This window comes from Ochotona princeps, chromosome 24, assembly GCF_030435755.1.
Source record: "Ochotona princeps isolate mOchPri1 chromosome 24, mOchPri1.hap1, whole genome shotgun sequence".
Lineage (NCBI taxonomy): Eukaryota > Metazoa > Chordata > Mammalia > Lagomorpha > Ochotonidae > Ochotona > Ochotona princeps.
Genome location: NC_080855.1, coordinates 16,598,420 through 16,619,801, shown reverse-complemented (window position 1 = coordinate 16,619,801; position 21,382 = coordinate 16,598,420). Strand labels below are relative to the sequence as shown.

The following is a 21,382-nucleotide window of genomic DNA, read 5'->3' as shown; positions in this document are numbered from 1 at the left end:
AAAGAGTAGCACGATAGGTAGAATGCCATCATATCATAAAAAACATTGTTTATTGTGATAGAAAATACAAAAGACTACAGTAACCATTTTCAAATATGCAGTTCTGTGGCATAAATTCACAGGATTTGCAAACACGGCTCGCTTCAGGTCTATTTTCATCATCTTCTGGAATTGGAATTGTATCCCGGGAAGCACGTGTTGTGTTGGTACCGCTCTGTCTGCTATTTTAGCTCCCTGGTCCTCAAGACGTTCCTGGGAAATCATGCTTGAGCAAAGTCAAGTACGTTCCAGAGCAAGCTGTGAGGAGTCAGAGGCAGTTAGGGTCTCTGGTCCCTGGTGAAGTTACTTTTTTAAAGTATAAAATTATGCTTCTCCCCATTTCTGACTCTTCCAAGAGCATGCTCTCCCCATGCAGGAGAATCAAAGGACATAAACAGCACATCGATCCCCATCTCTTAGAGTTGTCCTAACAAAAGCAAGGAGACAGAGCCAATACTAATCCCACTCTGGGCCACTGTCAAAAGGCATGGCGCTCTGGTTTTCAGCTTACCATCAGGATGGGAGGAGGAACCAGTCCCACCCTTCTGATGCCCTTCAATGCTGGACGAGGTGATGGACATTGCTGCCCATTGCAAATGAGTTTTTTTTCCCTTTCTGCCCTTTGGGGGACTCATGTGAACCCCCTTCCTGAGGTGGTGATTTCTTTGGGTCTTTCCTCTTTGGAACTCCTTCTTGTCTCTCCCTTGCTTTTCAAACTAGGGTTGTTTGCATGAAAATTCTTCTTTCCTGTGAGACAAGAAACAAGGTTGCTGCTGTGTTTCACATCCAATTCCCTGCAACAGAGCTTTTGGAAAACCTGGTCTTCTAACCTGCCTGGCAGCGCGGCTTTTGGGAAGGACCAAGCTGAACTCCTTCACTACATCTGTATACTGATCTTCTACTATGTGTCAATCCTATCTTATCTTTGGGTCATCGCTAGCAAACATCAACATAACATACAACTCCATCCAGGGCAAAAGCCAATCTGCTGCCCTCCCCACAGTGGTTTACAGCAGAAGACAGATGACTCAGATTGGCTCTCCCTGGTCCCCTGTCACGCTGCATTATTTTTCCTTAGAGCAGCTTACTATTTTCTTCAGGATGACTCTCCCAAGTGTTTGCAAAAGGTAACTTCAATTCCTGACTTTTCAGGTTTTGCCCCAAGTTGAAGGTAGAGGAGCGGAGTTCACGCTTTGCTGGTTATCCCCGTCTCCTCACCTCCTACCCGAGTGGTTGGAACGCGAAAGCAGCCTAGGAAATAGTTACCGACTTCTGCAGGAAAGGCGCATTAATCTCCACTTTTGGCCCCGCCTTAGGGACTCAGGGCCCCGCCCCCGTTGGCCCCGCCCCGCCCCCTTGACGCCGCGCACTGACGCAGGCGCAGCCGGCGCGCGCTGTTTCCGGGAGTCGCCGCCGTAGTGTCCGCTGTTGCTGCCGCTGTGGCCGCTGGCCGCTTTCGCCGCGGAACTCTGCGAGTGGAACGGCTGAGACGGGCCCGGGTTAGGCCGGGGTTCCGGCCACTCGACAAGAATGGAGATAATCAGGAGCAGTGCGTGTGTGCCGTGCACTTCCCCGCGTCCCCACGCACCCCCTCTCCCAGCCCGCTAGGCCCGGAGCAGGGCCAGCCCGTTTGGCGGGGCCCCCGGGGCTCAGCCTGGAGGGGGCTTCACCCCGTGCGCCTCGTGGGGGGCCGTGTCCTGGTGTGGATCGTGGCACCCCTAGGGGACCTTGTGCTCTTCCAGGCAGGCTCCCCCCGTCCCCAACTCCCCGGGCCTTGTCTCTTGCCGACCCATGCGCCCCTAAAGACTTGTTTCCTTCCCCGCCTTCATCCCTTCTGAATGAGACAGTCCTGGGGCAGTACCCATCCCGGCCTGGGCACGGCTTTGGGACCTTCCCGCTCTGGCCCTGGCGGCCTTTGGGGGCCGCTGTTAGGCACCCTAAAACCAGACGAGCCCCCTCTTAGGTTCTGAGTCTCTTCTCGGTCTCTCCGCAGATTTTAAGAGTAACCTTCACAAAGTGTACCAGGCCATAGAGGAGGCCGACTTCTTCGCCATCGATGGGGAGTTCTCAGGTATCCCTGCCTTGCAAGCCTGCTGCCAGCACCCTGCAGTGCTGGCCTCCCACCTCAGCACCTCCAGCTTCTCCTGCCTGCTGGAGGCTCCTTACCCGTTGGCAACCCAGGGCGGATTGTAGGGGTGCACTGGGTTTCTCATTGTCCTGTCTCTCAGGCTTTCTGACGGAAGCGAAGGGTTTGGTGATGTGTAAGACAGTTTGACTTGTAACTGGCAGAAAGCTTTGAAGAATAGGGACAGGCTTTCCCAAGATGGACTTAAAAAGAAGATTGGTTTGTTTGAAAGGCAGAGTTACAGAGCTGGAAGGAGGCAGATTTTCCATCCACTGGTTCACTCCCCAGATGGCCGAAACTGTTTGGGGCTGGGCAAGGAGTTGCCTTATGGGTCTCCCATGTGGATGCAGGGGCTCAGAGCACTTGGGCCATCTTCTGCTGCTTTCCCAGGTGCATTAACAGGGAGCTGGATCAGGCATGGAGCAGTCAGGACTTGAACCAGCGCCCATATGGGATGTCGATGGCAGCTTAACCCACAACAGCACAGCTCTGGCCCTGGAGACTTAGTTTGTAAATTGTTGATGTCAATAAGAACAACTCTTACTCATTGGTATATGTTGCCTGATTTTACATGTTTTAAAAATGAGCTTTTTCTGAATAAGCCATGCTGGAAATGTTATGCTGCCTCGTCCCTGGAAAGCTAAGTTTTTCACCAAAGACTCATTCAACCTTAAAAATGTCTTAGTTGTACAATTGCGAGGCCGAGCTGTTGGCCCAGACTGGTCCCCCAGCAGTCCTGCACTTGAGGGTTTGTGTCTGATCCCTCCTCCAGGAGCAGTGGCATTGTCTCGGGCAGGAAAGGTGTGTTCGTGGAAATGTCAGATAGGGAACACTTGGAATTACCCTTTCATTAAGTAGAACATTTATTATTCCAGAGTATAGATGATGTTATAAATGATCATCAGGTTTCAAACGGTCAGTCTTACTCAGCTTGCTACGTTTTTGGTATTCTATGTGTTACCACAGCAGAATTCCATACTTTTTTACGATTTAGTAGTATTCTACCAGGTATATGTACTGCAGTTCCTTTATCTAATCATGAGTTGGTGGACATCTGGGTTGACTTCATAACTAAGTGTGAGTTCAGCTGCTACCAAAATAATTCATAAAAACGTGAAGCTACAATGGCATTACAAAGTGGGTTAGTACTTTTTTTTTACTCCATCCCCACCTTAGCACTTTAGTATTAAAATTTGCCTAATGAAATAAAAACTTGTATTTCTTAAACTCTAGGTATCAGCGATGGACCCTCAGTCACTGCATTAACAAATGGTTTTGACACTCCAGAAGAAAGATACCAGAAGCTTAAAAAGGCAGGTGGATGTGCTAAAAAGTCTTGTTCTGTCCCATGTTGACCCTCCTTGAGGTATAGAGACATATAATCATTAAACGTACACACCTGAGTTTTCTAACTATAACACTTCTCAATTCTAAATGTCTAAAACAACAGCAAAAATAATTGTTTGCTGGAAAATATTTTGGGAAAGCGTTCGTGTCTTTGATGTTAATCTGATTTGTAGGAAATACATGCTAATTTTACTCACTTGGAAATAGGCCTGCTGTGATACTCTGGCTAATGGATAAGAGCTTCATTGGGAAAAAATCAGAATGTAGAATGAATGATTAGTGCCCATAGCACGTTAACCCGTGCTAATTGGAAGTGCTCTGCCAAAGTCAAGTCGAGTGATTCAGAAAGCCCAGCTGATTGAGAATACTGTTACTCATGTTGAATGTGCAGCACTGTTGGTGACAGATATTTTATTTCCCTTTTCCAGCATTCCATGGACTTTTTGCTGTTTCAGTTTGGCCTTTGCACTTTTAAGTATGACCACACAGATTCAAAGTAGGTTGTTTTAACAAATGGTGGGAATTCTTTCATCGTGGCATGGTGTAGCCTCTTAAGTCTCCTTTTTATCTTATTTTCTCAGGTATATAACGAAATCATTTAACTTCTATGTTTTCCCGAAACCCTTCAGTAGATCCTCACCAGATGTCAAATTTGTTTGTCAGGTGAGTGAAATTTCGCTTTTTCTTGTATGACCTGGGCTGGTGAAGCAGTGTGGAAATATAGAATAAGAGTTCCCTTTGAAATTGGCTTCAGGAGGGAGTGTTTAGACCAGTGTTTATGTATGATGCTTTCACCCTGTATTGAAGTACCTGAACTCAGTACTGACTCCAGCTTCCTGCTAATGCAGACGCTGGAAGGCTGTGCTGGTGGCACAGGTAACTGGGTTCCTGCTACCTGTGTGAGAGACGTGAATTGAGTTCCTGACTCTGCCCAAGCATAACTGGCATTAGGAGGAAAGAACCAGCAAATGTGAGCTTGCTCTTCCTCTCCGTCTCTCCCCGACGCTCCTTTTGAAAGGCAAAGTGACAAGAGAGAGGGGGAAATATATCTTCCGCCTGCAAGTTCATTCTGCAAATGGCTACAACAGCCAGTCCTGAGCCTGGCTGAAGGCAAAAACCGGAAGCCCATATTGGTATCTTATGTGGGTGGTGGGACAGTTTTCCACTGCCTTCCAAGCCAAATTAACAGGAAACTGGATCAGAAACAGGGCAGGTGGAACTCAAGCTGGCACTCCTGCACAGGAGGCCCAATGTGGACACAGCATTGCAAGCGAACAGTGGCTTAGCCCTTGTGCTATAAATGCTTGTATGATTCACTTAATTACCTAATTAGATGTTGGAGGCTGTCTGGTGGTTATAAACAGGGTTGTAGCCATTATTTCCATTCAGTGTGTCTTTTTGTACGTGTAGAAATTTTTCTGTAGGGCGGATTTCCTGGAAGGGAAAGTAGAGCCATAGGACGTATGTGTGTAGAATTTTGATAGATGCTTCCTGGTGCTCTGCCGCGTGCTGTGCTAGCTCTTGGATTTTGAAAATGGCACGTTTAGGACAAGTCATCTGCTGTAGACAGAAAATGACAGATAAGTTTTGTTGGTTCAGTTTTTATTTTTTTAAATTGTGATAAAATGTAAAATTTATCATCCTGGCCATTTTTAAATGTATTACCCAATGGCATTAACTGCATGTAATGTAGTTACATTACATATTAATTACATGTTAACTACATGTAATATTGTTACATTACAAGTTAATGCTTGTGTTGTAATTGGAAGATAGATAGTCTCAAAAACAAACATACAAACAAGATCAGGAGGGTCTTTTCCTCTGAGTTTAACGGATAGAGGAAGTACAGTATTTGGAGTCTGGTAAGGGGGGCAGCAGTTGCTTTCTGCTGTCCATCGTTTGGTGCTTTTGCCAAAGATGAGCTATTTAGGAAGGTAGGATTTTACAGACATTGAGGCGAGGGCGGCAGAGAAGTGAGACACCGATTTTGGTTCAGGACTGAATGAAAAAAAAAAAAAGAAAGAAATGAGGATATAGGAACACTACTGGTTATAATCCGCAGGAAACCTGGGCCTTGTGGGAGACAGTGTCCATGGACCTACGTTTGTATGTATCTGTGGTACGGTTGTTCACATCCCACCATGATTTTGAACAGATTTTATCAGCTGATAGGACATTTCTGATATATTGAAAACTTGAAAGAAGGAGCAATGTGATGGCTGTAGTGTGAGTAGAACACATAGTTTGTGTTTAAGAAAGTCTAGACTGTTTTTCTGTAAGTTTCCTAGAGGCCAGTTTTGTGGTCCCAGGTCAGAAGAACAGCTTTTCTCAGAGACCTCAGAGCCTGTCCCCGTAAAGGAATCACCATTGCAGAACGGGGAAGAGCTTGTGTTCAGTCACACCTCTGAAGTGAACATGGAGTGAGTTTAATGGCACTGTTTGTGCGGTGTTCTTCAGGACACTCAGGGTGTGCCGTCATGTCCGTCCGAGGGGCCAGGTTAAGATGATTCCTGTGGGCAAGCTGCTGATGTTCTGAATTAGGAATGCAGCTGGAATAGCCGCAGCAGTATTTCCTTCTCTTGAGTTTGAGTATGAGCTTCACAGTATTTCTTTTAAAAAAATTATTTCTTTGAATGACCAAAAGACGGAGAACCAGAAAGCACTCACTGGGGGTGTACTCCCCGAGATGCCCACGGTGGCAGGTGCTGAGCCACACTGGGGGCGTACTCCCCGAGATGCCCACGGTGGCAGGTACTGAGCCACACTGGGGGCGTACTCCCCGAGATGCCCACGGTGGCAGGTGCTGAGCCACACTGGGGGCGTACTCCCCGAGATGCCCACGGTGGCAGGTGCTGAGCCACACTGGGGGCGTACTCCCCGAGATGCCCACGGTGGCAGGTGCTGAGCCACACTGGGGGCGTACTCCCCGAGATGCCCACGGTGGCAGGTGCTGAGCCACACTGGGGGCGTACTCCCCGAGATGCCCACGGTGGCAGGTGCTGAGCCACACTGGGGGCGTACTCCCCGAGATGCCCACAGTGGCAGGTGCTGAGCCACACTGGGGGCGTACTCCCTGAGATGCCCACGGTGGCAGGTGCTGAGCCACACTGGGGGCGTACTCCCCGAGATGCCCATGGTGGCAGGTGCTGAGCCACACTGGGGGCGTACTCCCCGAGATGCCCATGGTGGCAGGTGCTGAGCCACACTGGGGGCGTACTCCCTGAGATGCCCACAGTGGCAGGTGCTGAGCCACACTGGTCAAGAGTCAGCAGTGTGCTTCATGTGTCCCATGAACTCCTTGAGCCCCTCACACTGCTCCCAGGGTGTGAGCTAGCAGGAAGCTGGATCCAGAAGCAAACCTGGGCTTAAACCCAGGGACTCTGATGTGGGCACCCCAGGGAGTACCTGGTCAGGGTACCGGATGCCCACCCCAGAACTAACTTGGTGATCTTGCTTCATTTGTGTATCATCTGGGTATTATTTCCTTAATATTCTTATTTCTGTCTTCTTTTGTTTCAGCTCATTCTAGCTTTGAGCTGTTTGTTTAATAATGCTTACTATTGAGTGATTTTCTCTTTTGACCTTAAATGTTGAGAATTTCTGTGAAGATTCTGGATTTTCAATATCTACTTTAAAGTGAATGGAGATTTTGTGTGTGTGTGTGTGTGCGTGTGTGTGTAGGCATGTAGGGAGCTAGGTATTTGACAGAGAAAGAGGTAGACAGAATCTCCATCCACTGGTTCATTCCTAAATGCTTGCTGCCGTTGGGGCTGACCAGGGCTGGAGCCAGGAGCTGGGAGCTTTGTTCAGGTCTCCCGTGTGGGTGGCAGGGACCTACTCCATAGTAGTTGGTTTGTGAGGTTTGCATTGGCAGGAAGCTGGAACTGGGTCTCGAACTCAGGCACTCTGATCTGGACATGTCAGCCAGCATCTTACCTGCCAGGCCTAGTGCCCATTGGATGATGATGCCTTCACAACCTGCACATGTGACCTACTTTACATTTGAATCTTGGGTGAGATCATGTAAATGCATTTCGTGTCTGTTCATAGTTTCCTAGTCGGGTCAACAACTCCCAAGATCTAGAGCCTTCTCTGCCTTCTGGGAGAGTATCTGTTTACCCAGTGGGTTTTAAAAAATAATGTGAACCAAGAGCTTTTTCAAAGGCTAAGTCAGAAGAGAAAAGCCCTGGCATTTTAAGTAAATGAGGAGGTGACTCGGCGGCTTTGGAGCAGAAACCTGTCATCTTGGGCATGTTGCATCCCTGTCCGAGTTCCTTCTGCCTCTGCCCACCTTGCTGCCGCCAGCCCCAAGACATGTTCTCTTTGTTCTTGTTTCAGAGCTCCAGCATTGACTTTCTGGCAAGCCAAGGATTCGACTTTAATAAAGTTTTTCGCAATGGTGAGATGACCTGTGACTTCCATTTAGAGCTTATAAACCATCAAGACATTCCTGCAAATTGAATCTGAATTTGGCTGAGAATTGTCACTTAGTGCCTGCCACTTGAGACAGCTGTAGAGGTCCAGTACAGCACATGCAGCTTTAGAATTTTTGCAAACTCTTTTTCCTGGAGTTTTTCTTGTTTAAACTTTGTCAGCCGTGAACTGAACAAGAAAGTAGAAGCTGCTTCATGTAGTTCACATGTGGCCTCTGCAAGTCCTGGCTTTGTTGTTTGTTCTGCTGGCGGTGTCACTTGGTTGCTGACCTCGTCGCCCCTCAAGGCTTGTTTTCTTGTGTCTGACAGGTGGCGTAGTGCTTTTGAAAGTCGCTAGATCCCAGCAGTGTTAGAATGAAATCTTCTTTTACCCTTGCCACATGTTTTATAATTGGAGGTAGTTTCCTGATTTCTCTGCACAGTTGGAATGGCTGGCCTCCTGGTGTGCTAGGCCGGTGCACCCCTAAAGGGGGACCAGGTTTCCTTCATATACACCCCCAGAGACCAGCAGGGTTCTTCTGAATAACAGGGAGCCGACTCTTTCATGTTTATGACTGATAGGGGCGTGAATATAGGAATGGCTTTCCTCCTTCATTTATTTCCCGAAGATGTTTGGGAAAACCTTTGCTTTCTCTAGCAGTGTAACAGACTGCTATAAATCCAATAACTTTTAATTCAATTACTTGAATAAGTTGTTTTCAATAGTAAATGTAGAATTAATGAGTGAAGTAAGAAAGGAGATTTATTGCAACAGAAGTAGTGGATTGTCTAAAAAAATGGGTAGGCTTTACATGGATTTCTGTCTCAGCACAATTTCCCTTTGAAGCCTATAACCCATGCCCCATGTCTTAATTGCTTCAAGGGTGCTGCGTTTAACTGTTCCTGAAAATTTTGAGCTTTAGAAATACTAAGAAGTTGAGAGTACCAGAGGCACAAGACTGTTTGCCTCATGATCTGTTAGGGTATTACTCCTCGTGTAATTTTTTGTTTGCTTGTCTGTCTCATTCTGAAAGCCATTGTGAAGCAGAATTTGCAAATGTATTTTAGGGGGAGCAGTCAGAACAGTGCTAGCATCTTTGAAAGTAACTGCCTTCACCAGCACCCAGAGGTGTGCGTAGTTACCTGACCTGCTGATTTTACTTTGATCAAATCGACAAACACACGAGGTGGAGTGTGCATCATTCTCAGGTTCATCGTCAGACCTTGTAGCATTGTCATCACAGCCCAGCCAGGCTCCCGGCCAGCCGTTCTCATCAAGACTCGTCCCCATGGCATGGTGGCTGTTGATTTCTACTTCTTGGGCCCCATGTCCATGTCTCTCTAGTTTCACCATCTCATTCACTCCATCTTTCCAGTTGCTTAAACCAAATAACCAAGTGAAAAGTGTCTTTTTTTTTTTTTAAGGTAGAGTGACAGAAATCAAGATAGTTGTAGAGATCTTCCATCTGCTGGCTTGCTTCCTAGACACCCGTAACAGCCGGGACTGGGGCCGGGGCTAGGGCTGGGGCTGGGCCAGGCAAGAACCCAGAACTCCTTCTGGATCATCTGAATGGGAGCCAGGGACCCAAGTTCTTGGAGCATCTTGTGCTGCCTTCCCCGGAGCATTAGCAGGAAGCTGGATCAGAAGTGACCAGGACCCAGATGTAGATGCTTAGATACAGTGTATGGGTACCCCAGGTGGCACCTTCACTGCTCTGCCAATGCCCACCTCTGGGTGTCATTCTTGATTTTTCCATCTCCCCTCACCTCCTCGATATCAGGGAAATTCTCTCCTATCTCTACAAATTCCCTCTGCCTTCTCCATAATCTTACTGAGGGTCACCAGTGATGACTTGCCGCCAGCTGCCTGGTGAGCAGACTGTTGTTGGAGACAGCTCTGCCTGTCTGTGTGCAGGTGAATGGCTGCAGGGACTGAGACGGTGCCTTTGCCACCTGGCTCTTGGAGGATGAAGTTGGCTGACCTCCGAGCTGTTCCCTCGGGCCTGGACAGTGGCTGCTGGTTGGGCTCTCTGTTCATTCTCCTAGTGGTCAGCATGACTAGTAAAACACAAAGCAGATACGGTTGTTATCTTGTCTGAAATCTCCGAAAGGTGTTTCATCACTTTCAGAAAAAAGAAGTTTCTTTTTTGTAAAGGTGTTTAACTGCTGTGTAGACAGGTGTCTGTTAATTATTTAAAAGATTTATGGAGAAAAAGGGAGTGAGCGAGGTCTTCCACCTAGTGGACTTACTGTTGAAATGGCCACAGTGGCCTGGGCTGGTCCAGGCTGAGGCCAGGAGCCTGCAACTCCTTCTGAGTTTCCCATGGATATGACTGGGGCCTGTATTCTGTGCCATCTAATGCTTTCCCAGGTGCTCCCAGAGAGTTGGATAGGAAATGGAACAGTGGGATTTGAACTGTAACTCTAATATGGGCATTCTGGTGTGACAGGTAGCAGCCTAACCTGTTGTACTACAACACTGACCCTCAAAAGAAGCTTCCTTTTATGACTTGTGAGGGTCTACTTGATCCTGTTCCATCTTCTCTTCAGCCTGATCTGACGAGGTTCCTTGTGTTCAGTCTGCTCTGGTCACACCGGTTTTCTGGCTGTTTCTGAGACATTTCTGTCCTCGGCTCATTTGTGTCTCCCTGCCTGCAGTACTCTCCTCCCAGCTCTGCGCATCTGACTCGTCTCATCCTTGGGGTTCCTTTCAGAGACTGTTTCTGGGTGCCTCGTAGAGGTGCTGGCCTCCACTCCCGAGCAGCGTCGCTGGGTCACTCACTGTGAGCTCCCCAGTACCGCGTGCAACGTCCGATGTGACACGCATGCCTGATAAATACTTCTTTCAAGAAAGAATGCGGGAAGGAGTGAATAAACAGACCGACACATTTCGAAAATGGCTTATTTCTCTTGGTTTTGGGGGGTGTAGTTAGGCATTTAAGGTCAATGTTTTCTGAGTATTTTCGACTCAGGTTTGTTAAAAACTTTTTTATACTTTTTGGTTTATTAAAAAATTTGTTGGTAAACTCTTACTTTTGTTGTTGCCTTCTTTTTAAAATTGTGTTTAGGAATTCCATATTTAAACCAGGAAGAAGAAAGACAGTTAAGAGAGCAGTATGATGAGAAGCGCTCCCAGGCCAATGGCGCAGGAGGCCTGGCCTATGTGTCCCCCAACCCCTCCAAGCACCCCGTGACGATTCCTGAGGATCAGAAGAAGTTTATTGACCAAGTGGTGTAAGTTCCTGAACTGAAACCACAACTGCATTGAGCGGCATGCACGGGGGGCCAGGGCTGACGCTTGCATCTCCAACCTGCGCTTGCATCTCCAACCTGCGTTAGGTACACATGAGTGTGAACTGAGTGGCAGGATTTAACAGTGCAATATCTGAATTTGTGCAACAGTAGCAACTTGTAAACAGTTTTGCATGTTGCATCCTGGGACATGCTGCATGTCAGTAGGCAAGAGAGCTCAGCAGCTGGGCAGAGCTGCACGGGGCGAGGGGCCCGCCAGCCTCTGTCCAGGTTTCCTGGGACACAGGAGGAGGTTGGACACATCCAGGTTGCCTGAGGTTCCTGACAAGTAAGTGTACCAGTGGAGGAGAATCTGGATTTTTTAGCTTCTTTTTAAAATAATTCTAATGATTATTTTAATTATCCCTATTTCTGGGGTACTCATAATTCAGTATGTGGATTTAATGCGTGATGACTAAGTCAAGTCAGTTAGCATTTCTACTTCAGCATTGCTTAGTTATCTGTATCACTGTTACTAGAATAGAATAGAAAAGCCAAAGTTAATCACTTGAGAAGTTGTCACTAATTTATAATGACAAGCAATACTTGCTTCCCCTAAAAGAATGTGTTCAAAGTAGGTCACTTTTTTTTTTTAAAGATTTATTTATTTTTATTACAAAGTCAGATATACAGAGAGGAGGAGAGACAGGGAGGAAGATCTTCCATCCGATGATTCACTCCCCAAGTGAGCGCAAAGGCCGATCCGATTCTAGGAACCAGGAACCTCTTCCAGGTCTCCCATGTGGGTGCAGGGTCCCAAAGCTTTGGGCCGTCCTCCACTGCTTTCCCAGGCCACAAGCAGGGAGTTGGATGGGAAGTGGAGCTGCCGGGATTGGAACTGGCGTCCCTATGGGATCCCGGGACATTCAAGGTGAGGACTTTAGCCGCTAGACCACGCCGGCGGGCCCAAAGTAGGTCACTTTTAACCCTCTGAACTTAGTAGTTCTGCTGTGCTATGTTGGCATCACTGTGTGCTAGATGGACAGGAATAAGAAGCAATGCACCTTCTCCTACTTGGGCTGTTTCTGAATATGGTTACTCTGTTGGTGACCTTATCTCATAAAGGGACTGATGGTTATGGTGTCACTCTAATTCTTCAGAGAGAAAATAGAAGATCTGTTACAAAGTGAAGAAAATAAGAATTTGGACTTAGAGCCATGTACCGGGTAAGTTTTCCTGAACGATTTTGCAGTGTTCTTTTCTGGAAAGGTAGTTGATGCATTTGCTTTTTTAAAAAAACAACGCTTTCATAACTGGCCTTTTTGTAATAGGTTTGTTCCCCAGAGGTAAGCGTGAACTTTAGCATTAACACAGGGAGGACAATTGTACCTTAGACCCTGAATGCGTGCTTTGTTCTGTACCTGGAGGGAAGACAGCTGTTGTGCACCTGTGGCTTGCGTTGGGCCCAGGAGGGGGCCTCGGCGTGCTGGCTGCGTGGAGAAGCGGGAGGTCCGGCAAGGCTTCGCAGGAGACGCGCTCCGCTGGCTGCGTGGAGAAGCGGGAGGTCCGGCAAGGCTTCGCAGGAGACGCGCTCCGCTGGCTGCGTGGAGAAGCGGGAGGTCCGGCAAGGCTTCGCAGGAGACGAGCTCCGCTGGCTGCGTGGAGAAGCGGGAGGTCCTGCAAGGCTTCGCAGGAGACGCGCTCCGCTGGCTGCGTGGAGAAGCGGGAAGTCCTGCAAGGCTTCGCAGGAGACGCGCTCCGCTGGCTGCGTGGAGAAGCGGGAGGTCCGGCAAGGCTTCGCAGGAGACGCGCTCCGCTGGCTGCGTGGAGAAGCGGGAGGTCCGGCAAGGCTTCGCAGGAGACGAGCGCCACTGGCTGCGTGGAGAAGCGGGAGGTCCGGCAAGGCTTCGCAGGAGACGCGCTCCGCTGGCTGCGTGGAGAAGCGGGAGGTCCGGCAAGGCTTCGCAGGAGACGCGCTCCGCTGGCTGCGTGGAGAAGCGGGAGGTCCGGCAAGGCTTCGCAGGAGACGCGCTCCGCTGGCTGCGTGGAGAAGCGGGAGGTCCGGCAAGGCTTCGCAGGAGACGCGCTCCGCTGGCTGCGTGGAGAAGCGGGAGGTCCGGCAAGGCTTCGCAGGAGACGCGCTCCGCTGGCTGCGCACATGCTTTTCCTTTTCCCTCAGCCGTGACAGCGCCTCACATCCCCAACTTGATCATCTTCCTTTGTCCTTCCTGTCAAGCTTCACAAAAGTGTTTTCATGCACTTGCTGACGTTTAAACTTTGTGTGTAGCTATAGGAAGTAGTATTTTAATTGATAAGAACTTCTGCCACTTCTATCGAAGCTATCTAGTAGCATCCCCATTTTGATAAGCCCACCTTGGGCTTCCTGCCTCTTTTCGTTCACACACTGTCTCAGGTCTTGTCTCAGCCAGTGTGTCATCGGGGTTTACTTCTCAGGATCCGAAAGCAATAACTTTTTCTTTTCTTTTGTAGGTTCCAAAGAAAATTGATTTATCAAACCTTAAGCCAAAAGTAAGTTGATATTGTATATGGCAGCTCTTGTTTTAACTGTACTAAATTCCCTTCAAAATAAGATTGTAATTTATTTCTTGAAAAGATAGAACGAGATCTTTGATCTGCTCGCTTACTCTCCAGATGCCCATCATAGCCATGGCTGGGTCAGCCTCAGGCCAAGAGCCTGGGTCTTGTGCCTGCTGACAGGAGCTCAAGTGTCTCCGCTGTCACCTGCCCCTCCCGGGGTGTATGCTCATAGAAGCTCATAGATACTCCGCTGTGGGATGCAGGCACCTAGGAGTGTCGCAACCCTTGTGTCACATGCCTCCTGCCTGCTTTTCATAAGCTGGATATCCACTTTGTTTATTTATTTTCTTTGCTGTCATTTCTTATTTGAAAGAGCAGAAGATCAGGAACGACAGATTATCCCCCAAATGGCTGCGATATCCAGGGCTGGACCTGGAGTTAAGAGACAGGAGTTTTGTTCTGGTTTCTCACATGAGTGACAGAAGCCCAGACACGTGGCTCATCTTCCATTGTTTTCCTGTGTGCATTAAAAAGCAGCTGGATTGGAAGCAGAACAGCTGGGAATCAAACCATTGCTGTGGTGTAGGTTGTCAGCTGTGCAAACGGTAGCTAAACTTGCTGCACCACGATGCCAGCCTCATCCTTTCTTAGTAGATAATTTAAAAGCCTTTTAAAAATTTCTTTTACTGGGTCTGGCATGGTGGTATAGTGAACTACTCATTTGCCTGTGGTGCCAGCATCCTGTATATTTGTGTCCTGGGTGCTCTACTTCTGATCCATCCAGCTGCCTGATAATTCCTGGGAAAGTAGCAGAGGCTAGCCCAAATCATTGGGTCCCTGAACCCATGTGGGGAAATGGAAGAAGCTCCTGGCTCCCAGCTTCAGATCAGCCCAACTTTAGCCATATTGGCCATTTGGGAAGTGAACCAACTTAGGCATAGTGGCCATTTGGGAAGTAGGTGGGAGACTCATTCTTTCTTTCTTTCTCCCTGTCTCTCAGTGATTCTGACTTTCAGGTGAAATAAATCTTTACAAACATTTTTTTGAGTTATTGCTTTGGCAGCAGTCATTGATCTCTGGATATGATCAGTTTTGTTCTTTGAAGGTGTGTGTTAAAGATTAGATTTTAGGACCTGGTGCGGTAGCCTAGCAGTTAAAATCCTTACCTTGCACACATTGGAATCCCATATGGGAATGGTTCATGTCCTGGCAGCCTGCTTTCCATCCAGCTCCCTGCCTGTGGCCTGGGAAAGCAGTCGAGGACTGCCCAAAGCCTTGGGACCCTGCACCCGCGTGGGAGTCCTGGCTTTGGATCAGCTCAGCTTTGGTCATTGTGGCTACTTGGGAAGTGAATCAGTGGATGGATTCTCTGTCTCTCTTCTCTGTCTCTCCTCTTCTCTGTATATCTCACTTTCCAATAAAATAAATAAATCTTTAAAAAAAAAAAGATTTGTTTTTAAGACTTCAGAAGTATTCCAGTGAATGCTTTTTCTGAAGTGGGGAGTTCTTCAGTTGGAGATAAGCCATGGGGAACTTCGAGTGGCCGTTGACTCCCTTGAATTCCGGTGAGAGTTATGTCCACGGGTGCTTTGTGGTTTCAGTATATTAGCAAGTGGGTCTCTGAATCAAACGTAAGCACCGGCATTGGACAGGAGGGCATTTGTAGCTCTTCATTTTCTTGATCATCTTTTTGTTTATAAGGACACTTGGTGCTAGACTTTGGGTCATAGTCTTCTATTTGAATCTGCCAGTAACACGTGTACTGGGAATATACCTGAAACAAAACAAAACAGCAAAGGGCTGTTGTCTGGTTCGCCTCGGCTCTTTCCTGCCGTGGTCCCACATAGCCCACTCGGCATGTGCTGCATGTCCTTGGCTCCTCCGGCCTGGCGTGCACAGCGACAGTAGGCTGCAGCATCTCCAGCCATCCCTTTGAAGCACTCAGCAGATGGAAAAGACCTTCCCAGTTTCCATCAGGAGATAGGCATTGTTATATTTGAAGGCAAGATAATGAGGTGACTATATAATGGGATACAAAGCACTTTAGAAAACATTAAGTCCTAAAAATGTTCATTTGAAATCAGATGTGTTCCTATATATTTAAGAGCAGGATCAGGGAAACACGTAGCAACTGAAATGTAATAAAATAGGCTTACTATAAAGTCTTCATGGTAGTGATACTTATTTTATATTTAGTGGAACATTGCATTTAGTTTATTGCTATGTAATTGCTTTAAAAAATAGCTGGGATTTTTGCTGTCATTAACTCGCCTGCTGATTGCAAGTTTTCCTTGTTTTCTGTAGATACCCCAAAGGCATTCATGTTGAGACTTTGGAGACTGAGAAGGTAACACCAGCGGTTACTTGGGAATAATATTAGACATGTGGTAGCACACGCGATGTGTTGAAAGGCAGAAGTCATGCTTTGGCTGCGTCCCCCATGAGCTGGGTGATACTGGGCAAATCATTTAACCTCTCCCTAAGTCTCACTTTCCCCATGTGCCTGTTAAGTCTGAGTGTGATATGGTCCATTCCTGCCTCACAGCTTTTTTTGGTGACCCAAGAGGCAATTAGAATGAGCCTGCTTTGTCAGTGGAATCCACAGGCATTGGCTCGTGTTCGTCACTGTGGCACGGTGCTGTGGTAGTGCACAGAGACTGGCCTGGCATTCTGTGGGGAGGCCCAAGTGAATTTTAGACTCCACTTCAGAAGCATGAAGATCACTGTTGTCATGTATTGCCAGCCTGCACTGTCAGAACCACGAGGGATTCAGGTGTGGCTTCTGTGCGTTTTTTGGAAAGGTGTTTGGAATTTGTTGCTCTTTCAGTCAGATATCAAATTAGAATTAAATAAATTGATAATTTTTGATAGATGATGAATCTCGGACTTTGACATAGATTTCATTGTATATTGCGTACAAAATACAATGTATAGGAAAGAAGGCACTGTATAGCTGGAACATTACGGAAATTACAGGGTGTTTTTCCCTTATGTTTACAAAATATCTCAATATTTTAATTTTTAGGTTCAGGAACAATTCTTATATCTGTTAGGTTGAAAGAATAGATCATGAGAAAGTGTCATGAGGACGTGGGCAGCATTTAGATTTATGATGTATCTGCTCAACTTGTGATGGGACGTAAAGAATTTCCTCTGTGTGTTAGGCCCACGTGCAGTGGTGTGAGGGTGCTGACTGCTCACGGTCACGCGTGTGTCTGCTTTATGTCTTGTAGAAGGAGCGGTATTTAGTTATCAGCAAACTAGATGAAGAAGAACGCAAAAGAAGAGAGCAGCAGAAGCACGCTAAGGAGCAGGTAACAGCCGTCGGCGACGGTGGCAGGACACTCCTGCAGCCTGCGTGCGCCGTAGGCTGGGTGCCACTGAAAGAGTACTTTTCTGCCATAGAGGAATTGAATTGGCAGAAAGGCCTAGACTAACAGTAGAAGTTAAAGCATTAAGATGAGGCGAGCATGGTGAGTCTTGCATCCTGGCTGACCTCCCTTGACTTAGACAACCATTTGAAACATATGCTTAAGCAGGTTGCTTGCTGACTGCCCAGTGACTGATATTGCCATATTAAACTTCATGCAGTTTCCGGTTTTCCTAAAGCGCAGTTCAGGTCTACAGTTTCAGCTGTTATGATCACATGTGCATTGCTGTAACGTCACCTTCTTTACTCTGTTGAAGAATGGATTTGAATGACTAATTAAGCTGTGGAGTAACCTAGCTAAGAGACAGCACTGGCCTGGAATGGCATGGTTAGTGGCAGAGTAAAAGACTTTGGAGGTACGGAAGGTAGAGTCCATGAGATTTATGATTGGGTGTGTGTGGGGGGAAGGAGGAGGAGGAAGCCAAAGCCTGGTATTTGAGCACCTAGCTGGACTGGGTTGATACTGGCGGGGCACATAGGTGGGTGGAGCAGGCCAGGAGTGAGTTTGCCTGTGGGTTTGTCAGCTTATGTTAACACAGGACCACTCCTGAATGAAGCCAGTGAAGATAAAGATTTTGACAGCTTATCACCAGCACAAAGAAAGGAAGGCCAGCAAAAGGTGACAGCTGTCTGTGGTTCTCTCCTACGTCCAGAAGGACAACACCGAAAGCAGAGGGGCCGGGTGGCTGCGGCAGGTCTCGCGAGGCGCCACCTCTGGCCTGCAGCCTAAAGCTTTTGTTGGTGTTGATTTGAGAGACGGATGGAATGAGCTGTCGTCCTGTGGTGTGTTCTCCCTATGTCCACAAGGATTGGGGATGGGACTAGGCCAAGGCCAGAGGCAGGAGGCAGGGATTCAGTCCAGGTCTCCCACGGGAATGGCAGAAACCTAGTTTCTTGAACCATCTTGAAGCTGGAATTAAGATATAGAGCTAGATATGGAGGCCAGGTAGCCCAGTGTAGGGTATGGTTGTTGGAGTGCTGGACGAAGTGCCTCTTCCAGCCTAGTGCTGTTATGTCCGGCTCTGGAAGGGGAATGCCCCCGTCCCCTAGCTCAAGCCAGCCCTGCAGAGAAAGAGGGGGTGGTGGAGAGAATCTCCTGGCTACCTGTGTGGCTTATTTGGAGTGGGGAAAGCTGCGAGGGCACCCTGGCAGAAATGTTCTCTCACAGTGGAGAAAGGTGTCCCGTTCTGACTCTGGCCCTGTGAGGTTTTAGGTGTGTTGTGCCCTTGAGCAGGAGAAAGGACCAGGCTAGACTTGGTTGTCACTGACAGAGAGACCAGCCCCAGAACAGAGCGTATGCTGCAGTGTCCTGGGGCATCCCTGAGGACCAGTAGCGTTGAAATAATGGGTAGAAGCAGAAAAAATGTACCAGGAGGCAGCTGTGACATAGTCAAGACGAGAGGGTGTTTTTTCCTTCTGTAAAAATACATAGTACTTGAAAGTTGTTTTTTTGTGCTGGTGGCAGAACGCACAATAACATAGAATTTACCATGTGAAGCTTTTGGATGTGTGGTTCAGTGGCATCAAGTGCATTCATGGTGTTGTACAACCATCGGCATCACCGTCTCCAGAAATCTCATCTTTTTTCTTTTTAAAGATTTATTATTTATTTTTATTGCAAAGTCATACATATAGAGGAAGAGAGACAGAAATATCTTCTGTCCGATGATTTGCTCCCAAAGTGACCATAATGGCCGATGCCATGCCGAGCCGAAGCCAGGAGCCAGCAGTTTCCTCCGGGTCTTCCATGCGGTGGCAGGGTCCCAAGGCTTTGGGCCATCCTCGACTGCTTTCCCAGGCCACAAGCAGGGAGCTGGATGGGAAGTGAGGCTGCTGAGATTAGAACCGGTGTACATATGGAATCCCGGCGCGTTCAAGGCGAGGACTTTAGCTGCTAGGCCACGGTGCCGGGCCCCAGAAATCTCATCTTGCAAAACTGCGATTGTATGCGAAATTCATGAAGCAACTCCCTGTTCTTTCTCCCCAGTCTCCATTAGCCCTTGGCAGGACCAATCTGTTTCCTGCCCTAGGAGTTTTGACCACTTAGAAGTGGAATCAGTATTTGTCCTTTAGCTTCCTGCCCTTAGCATAGTGTCCTCAGAGTTTATCCACTGTATAGCAAGTGTCAGAATGTCTTTGCTTTTTATGGCTGAAAGCTATTCCATTGTATGGCTGTGCTCCGTTTTGTTTATCTGTTCATCTGCTGATGGTGTTGTGACTAGTGCTGCTGTGAAACTCGGGTGTGCAGGTACCTGCTTCAGTTGCTGCTTTTGGTTCTTTTGGATGGTTACCTAAAGTGGAGTTGCTGGATGCTGTGGTGATTTTTTTTTTTTTTTTGAGAAAATTCTTTACCTGTGTTCTCCAGTGACTGCACCATTTGATGTTTCCATCGCTAGGGCATACTAGGATTTATCTGCATCCTTGCAATGCTTGTTAACCTTGGGAGTAATAGTAAAGAGGTGAGCAGCTTCAGTGTGAGTGGAGACAGAGGGCACAGGGCTGAGAATATGAGTAAGAACCGGTCTCAGAGCTGTGCAGGGAATACCTTGTAAAAAAATGTTTGTGTGAAGAAAGGAAATCGGGAATTACAAGTCACCCTGTTGCTAGTTTCCTGACTTCATGCATTATTGCATTTAGCCAGCAGGTGGCGTATTTTTAAAGACACCTTGGTAGACTTGAAAATTCCAACAAATTGTGAAGTAATGGGAAAACTCTAATTACTTTTATTTTGGTAACTAATGAATTATTTTCCACTCATTCCAGTTTCTGAGCAGCAGAAAGGTGGATATATAGATCATTTTAGATGCACTTGTTTGGGATGATAGTATAAGGCATGCGAAACTTAAGCTAGCTAGCTAGATGTGAAACGGCGTTTAGTCCATTCAGATATAGTTACCCCTCCATCTCTGCAGGTGACTGATTCTGGAATCGCGCTGGACCCCAAAATCTGCAGAAAGTGACATAGTATTAGAATACAGTCTTGTACATGTTGTCTCCTAGATTTTGAATCACCTTTAGGTCACCTGGAGTACCTAATCCAATACAAATGCTGTGTTAGGTAGCAGCTGTATTACAGAACAATGTCAAGAAAAAAGATCTATGCAAGTTCAATAAAATGCAGTTTTGGGGGGATAGTTTCCATCCCAATTGAACCCCGAAATGCAGTACCCATGGATAAGGAAGGTCATTTGTACATGAGTGATTTTGCTTTTTTGTTTTGTTTAATTAGGAAGAACTGAATGACGCCGTGGGATTTTCTAGAGTCATTCATGCCATTGCAAATTCAGTAAGTGAACTGGATTTTATTTCTTGAGCTGGATAGGTAGACATAGTGTTTAAGATGAAGTGCCCCATTATGTTACAGATGAATCATTTCGTCACATTTAAAATGTTGACCTGATAGGAAAGAAGGAGTTAGAATATGGCAAGGATGGATTGTTAAAATGTTATTAGTGAGAAATCAAGATTGTGGTGTTCTATCCGAACCATTTTCAAGAAAGGCTTTCTTATGAAATATATTGGAGAATCTTACTGTGATGCTTTAATATTTGTCTTGCTAAATGAAACAAGTTTTTATTTTTCATCCAATGACAAATAGAATAAGTAGATAAGTAAGAAATAATGACAGATACAATCAGAAGTTTGACCGAAGGTGTTTTGTTCTCAAACCAGAGTGCAACAGGTGTAAGCAAGTGAAAAGCTGTGAGTTTTCATTAAATAAAATATGCCTTGTGAATTTTGACATAAATGAAAATGAAAATTTATTGTTAGGCGTAATTAGAAATTAAGTTTTTTGAATATTTAGCAATTTATTTGAAAGGCAGAAAGTCAGAGACCTAGAGCCAGATGCGAGAGCCCTTCCTTCTGCCGGTTACTCCTCAGCCGCCGGCCAAAGCTGAGGCAGCTCCAGCCGGGACAAAAATCAGCCTGTAGCTTGCTTCACAGAGTTCTAAAATATATATTTGGAGTTTTGTTTACAAGTTACTTGACTGTTTTAGATTTTGACCTTTGGAAAGCTCTTCAGTCAGAATTTGGTTCTCAAGCACGGCAACATTAATAACAGATGAGGACATATGAAAGTGGAACCAAGTGGCGCTTTGACTGTCCTCTGGGTGTCACACTGCAATACCCGAGAGGTGGAGCCAGCCCCAACTGCTTGACTCTTGTATATCTACCTCAGATTTTTCTTGGAATCTGAGCTGTACATGTTTCAGTCCCACTTCAGTGTGATCCTGTGCCTTCAAGTCTCCCTTGCCT

At 46.9% G+C, this 21,382-nt stretch overlaps 1 protein-coding gene across 4 annotated transcripts in view; it reads left to right on the top strand.

Annotated features, from left to right (window-relative positions):
* The first annotated feature begins 1,418 nt into the window (after positions 1-1,418).
* The window catches only part of PARN (poly(A)-specific ribonuclease), a 124,919-nt gene continuing 104,955 nt past the window's right edge, over positions 1,419-21,382 (top strand). For 2 of the 4 annotated variants that reach the window (XM_058680271.1, XM_058680274.1), the window contains exons 1-12: positions 1,419-1,588; positions 2,033-2,110; positions 3,398-3,477; positions 3,940-4,007; positions 4,093-4,174; positions 7,853-7,913; positions 10,995-11,160; positions 12,318-12,383; positions 13,648-13,686; positions 16,000-16,042; positions 16,929-17,009; positions 20,355-20,411. In XM_058680271.1, coding sequence (XP_058536254.1) covers positions 1,570-1,588; positions 2,033-2,110; positions 3,398-3,477; positions 3,940-4,007; positions 4,093-4,174; positions 7,853-7,913; positions 10,995-11,160; positions 12,318-12,383; positions 13,648-13,686; positions 16,000-16,042; positions 16,929-17,009; positions 20,355-20,411 — 840 coding nt within the window. In that variant the 5' untranslated portion in view covers positions 1,419-1,569. The other 2 variants (XM_058680272.1, XM_058680273.1) reach the window with 2 other exon arrangements.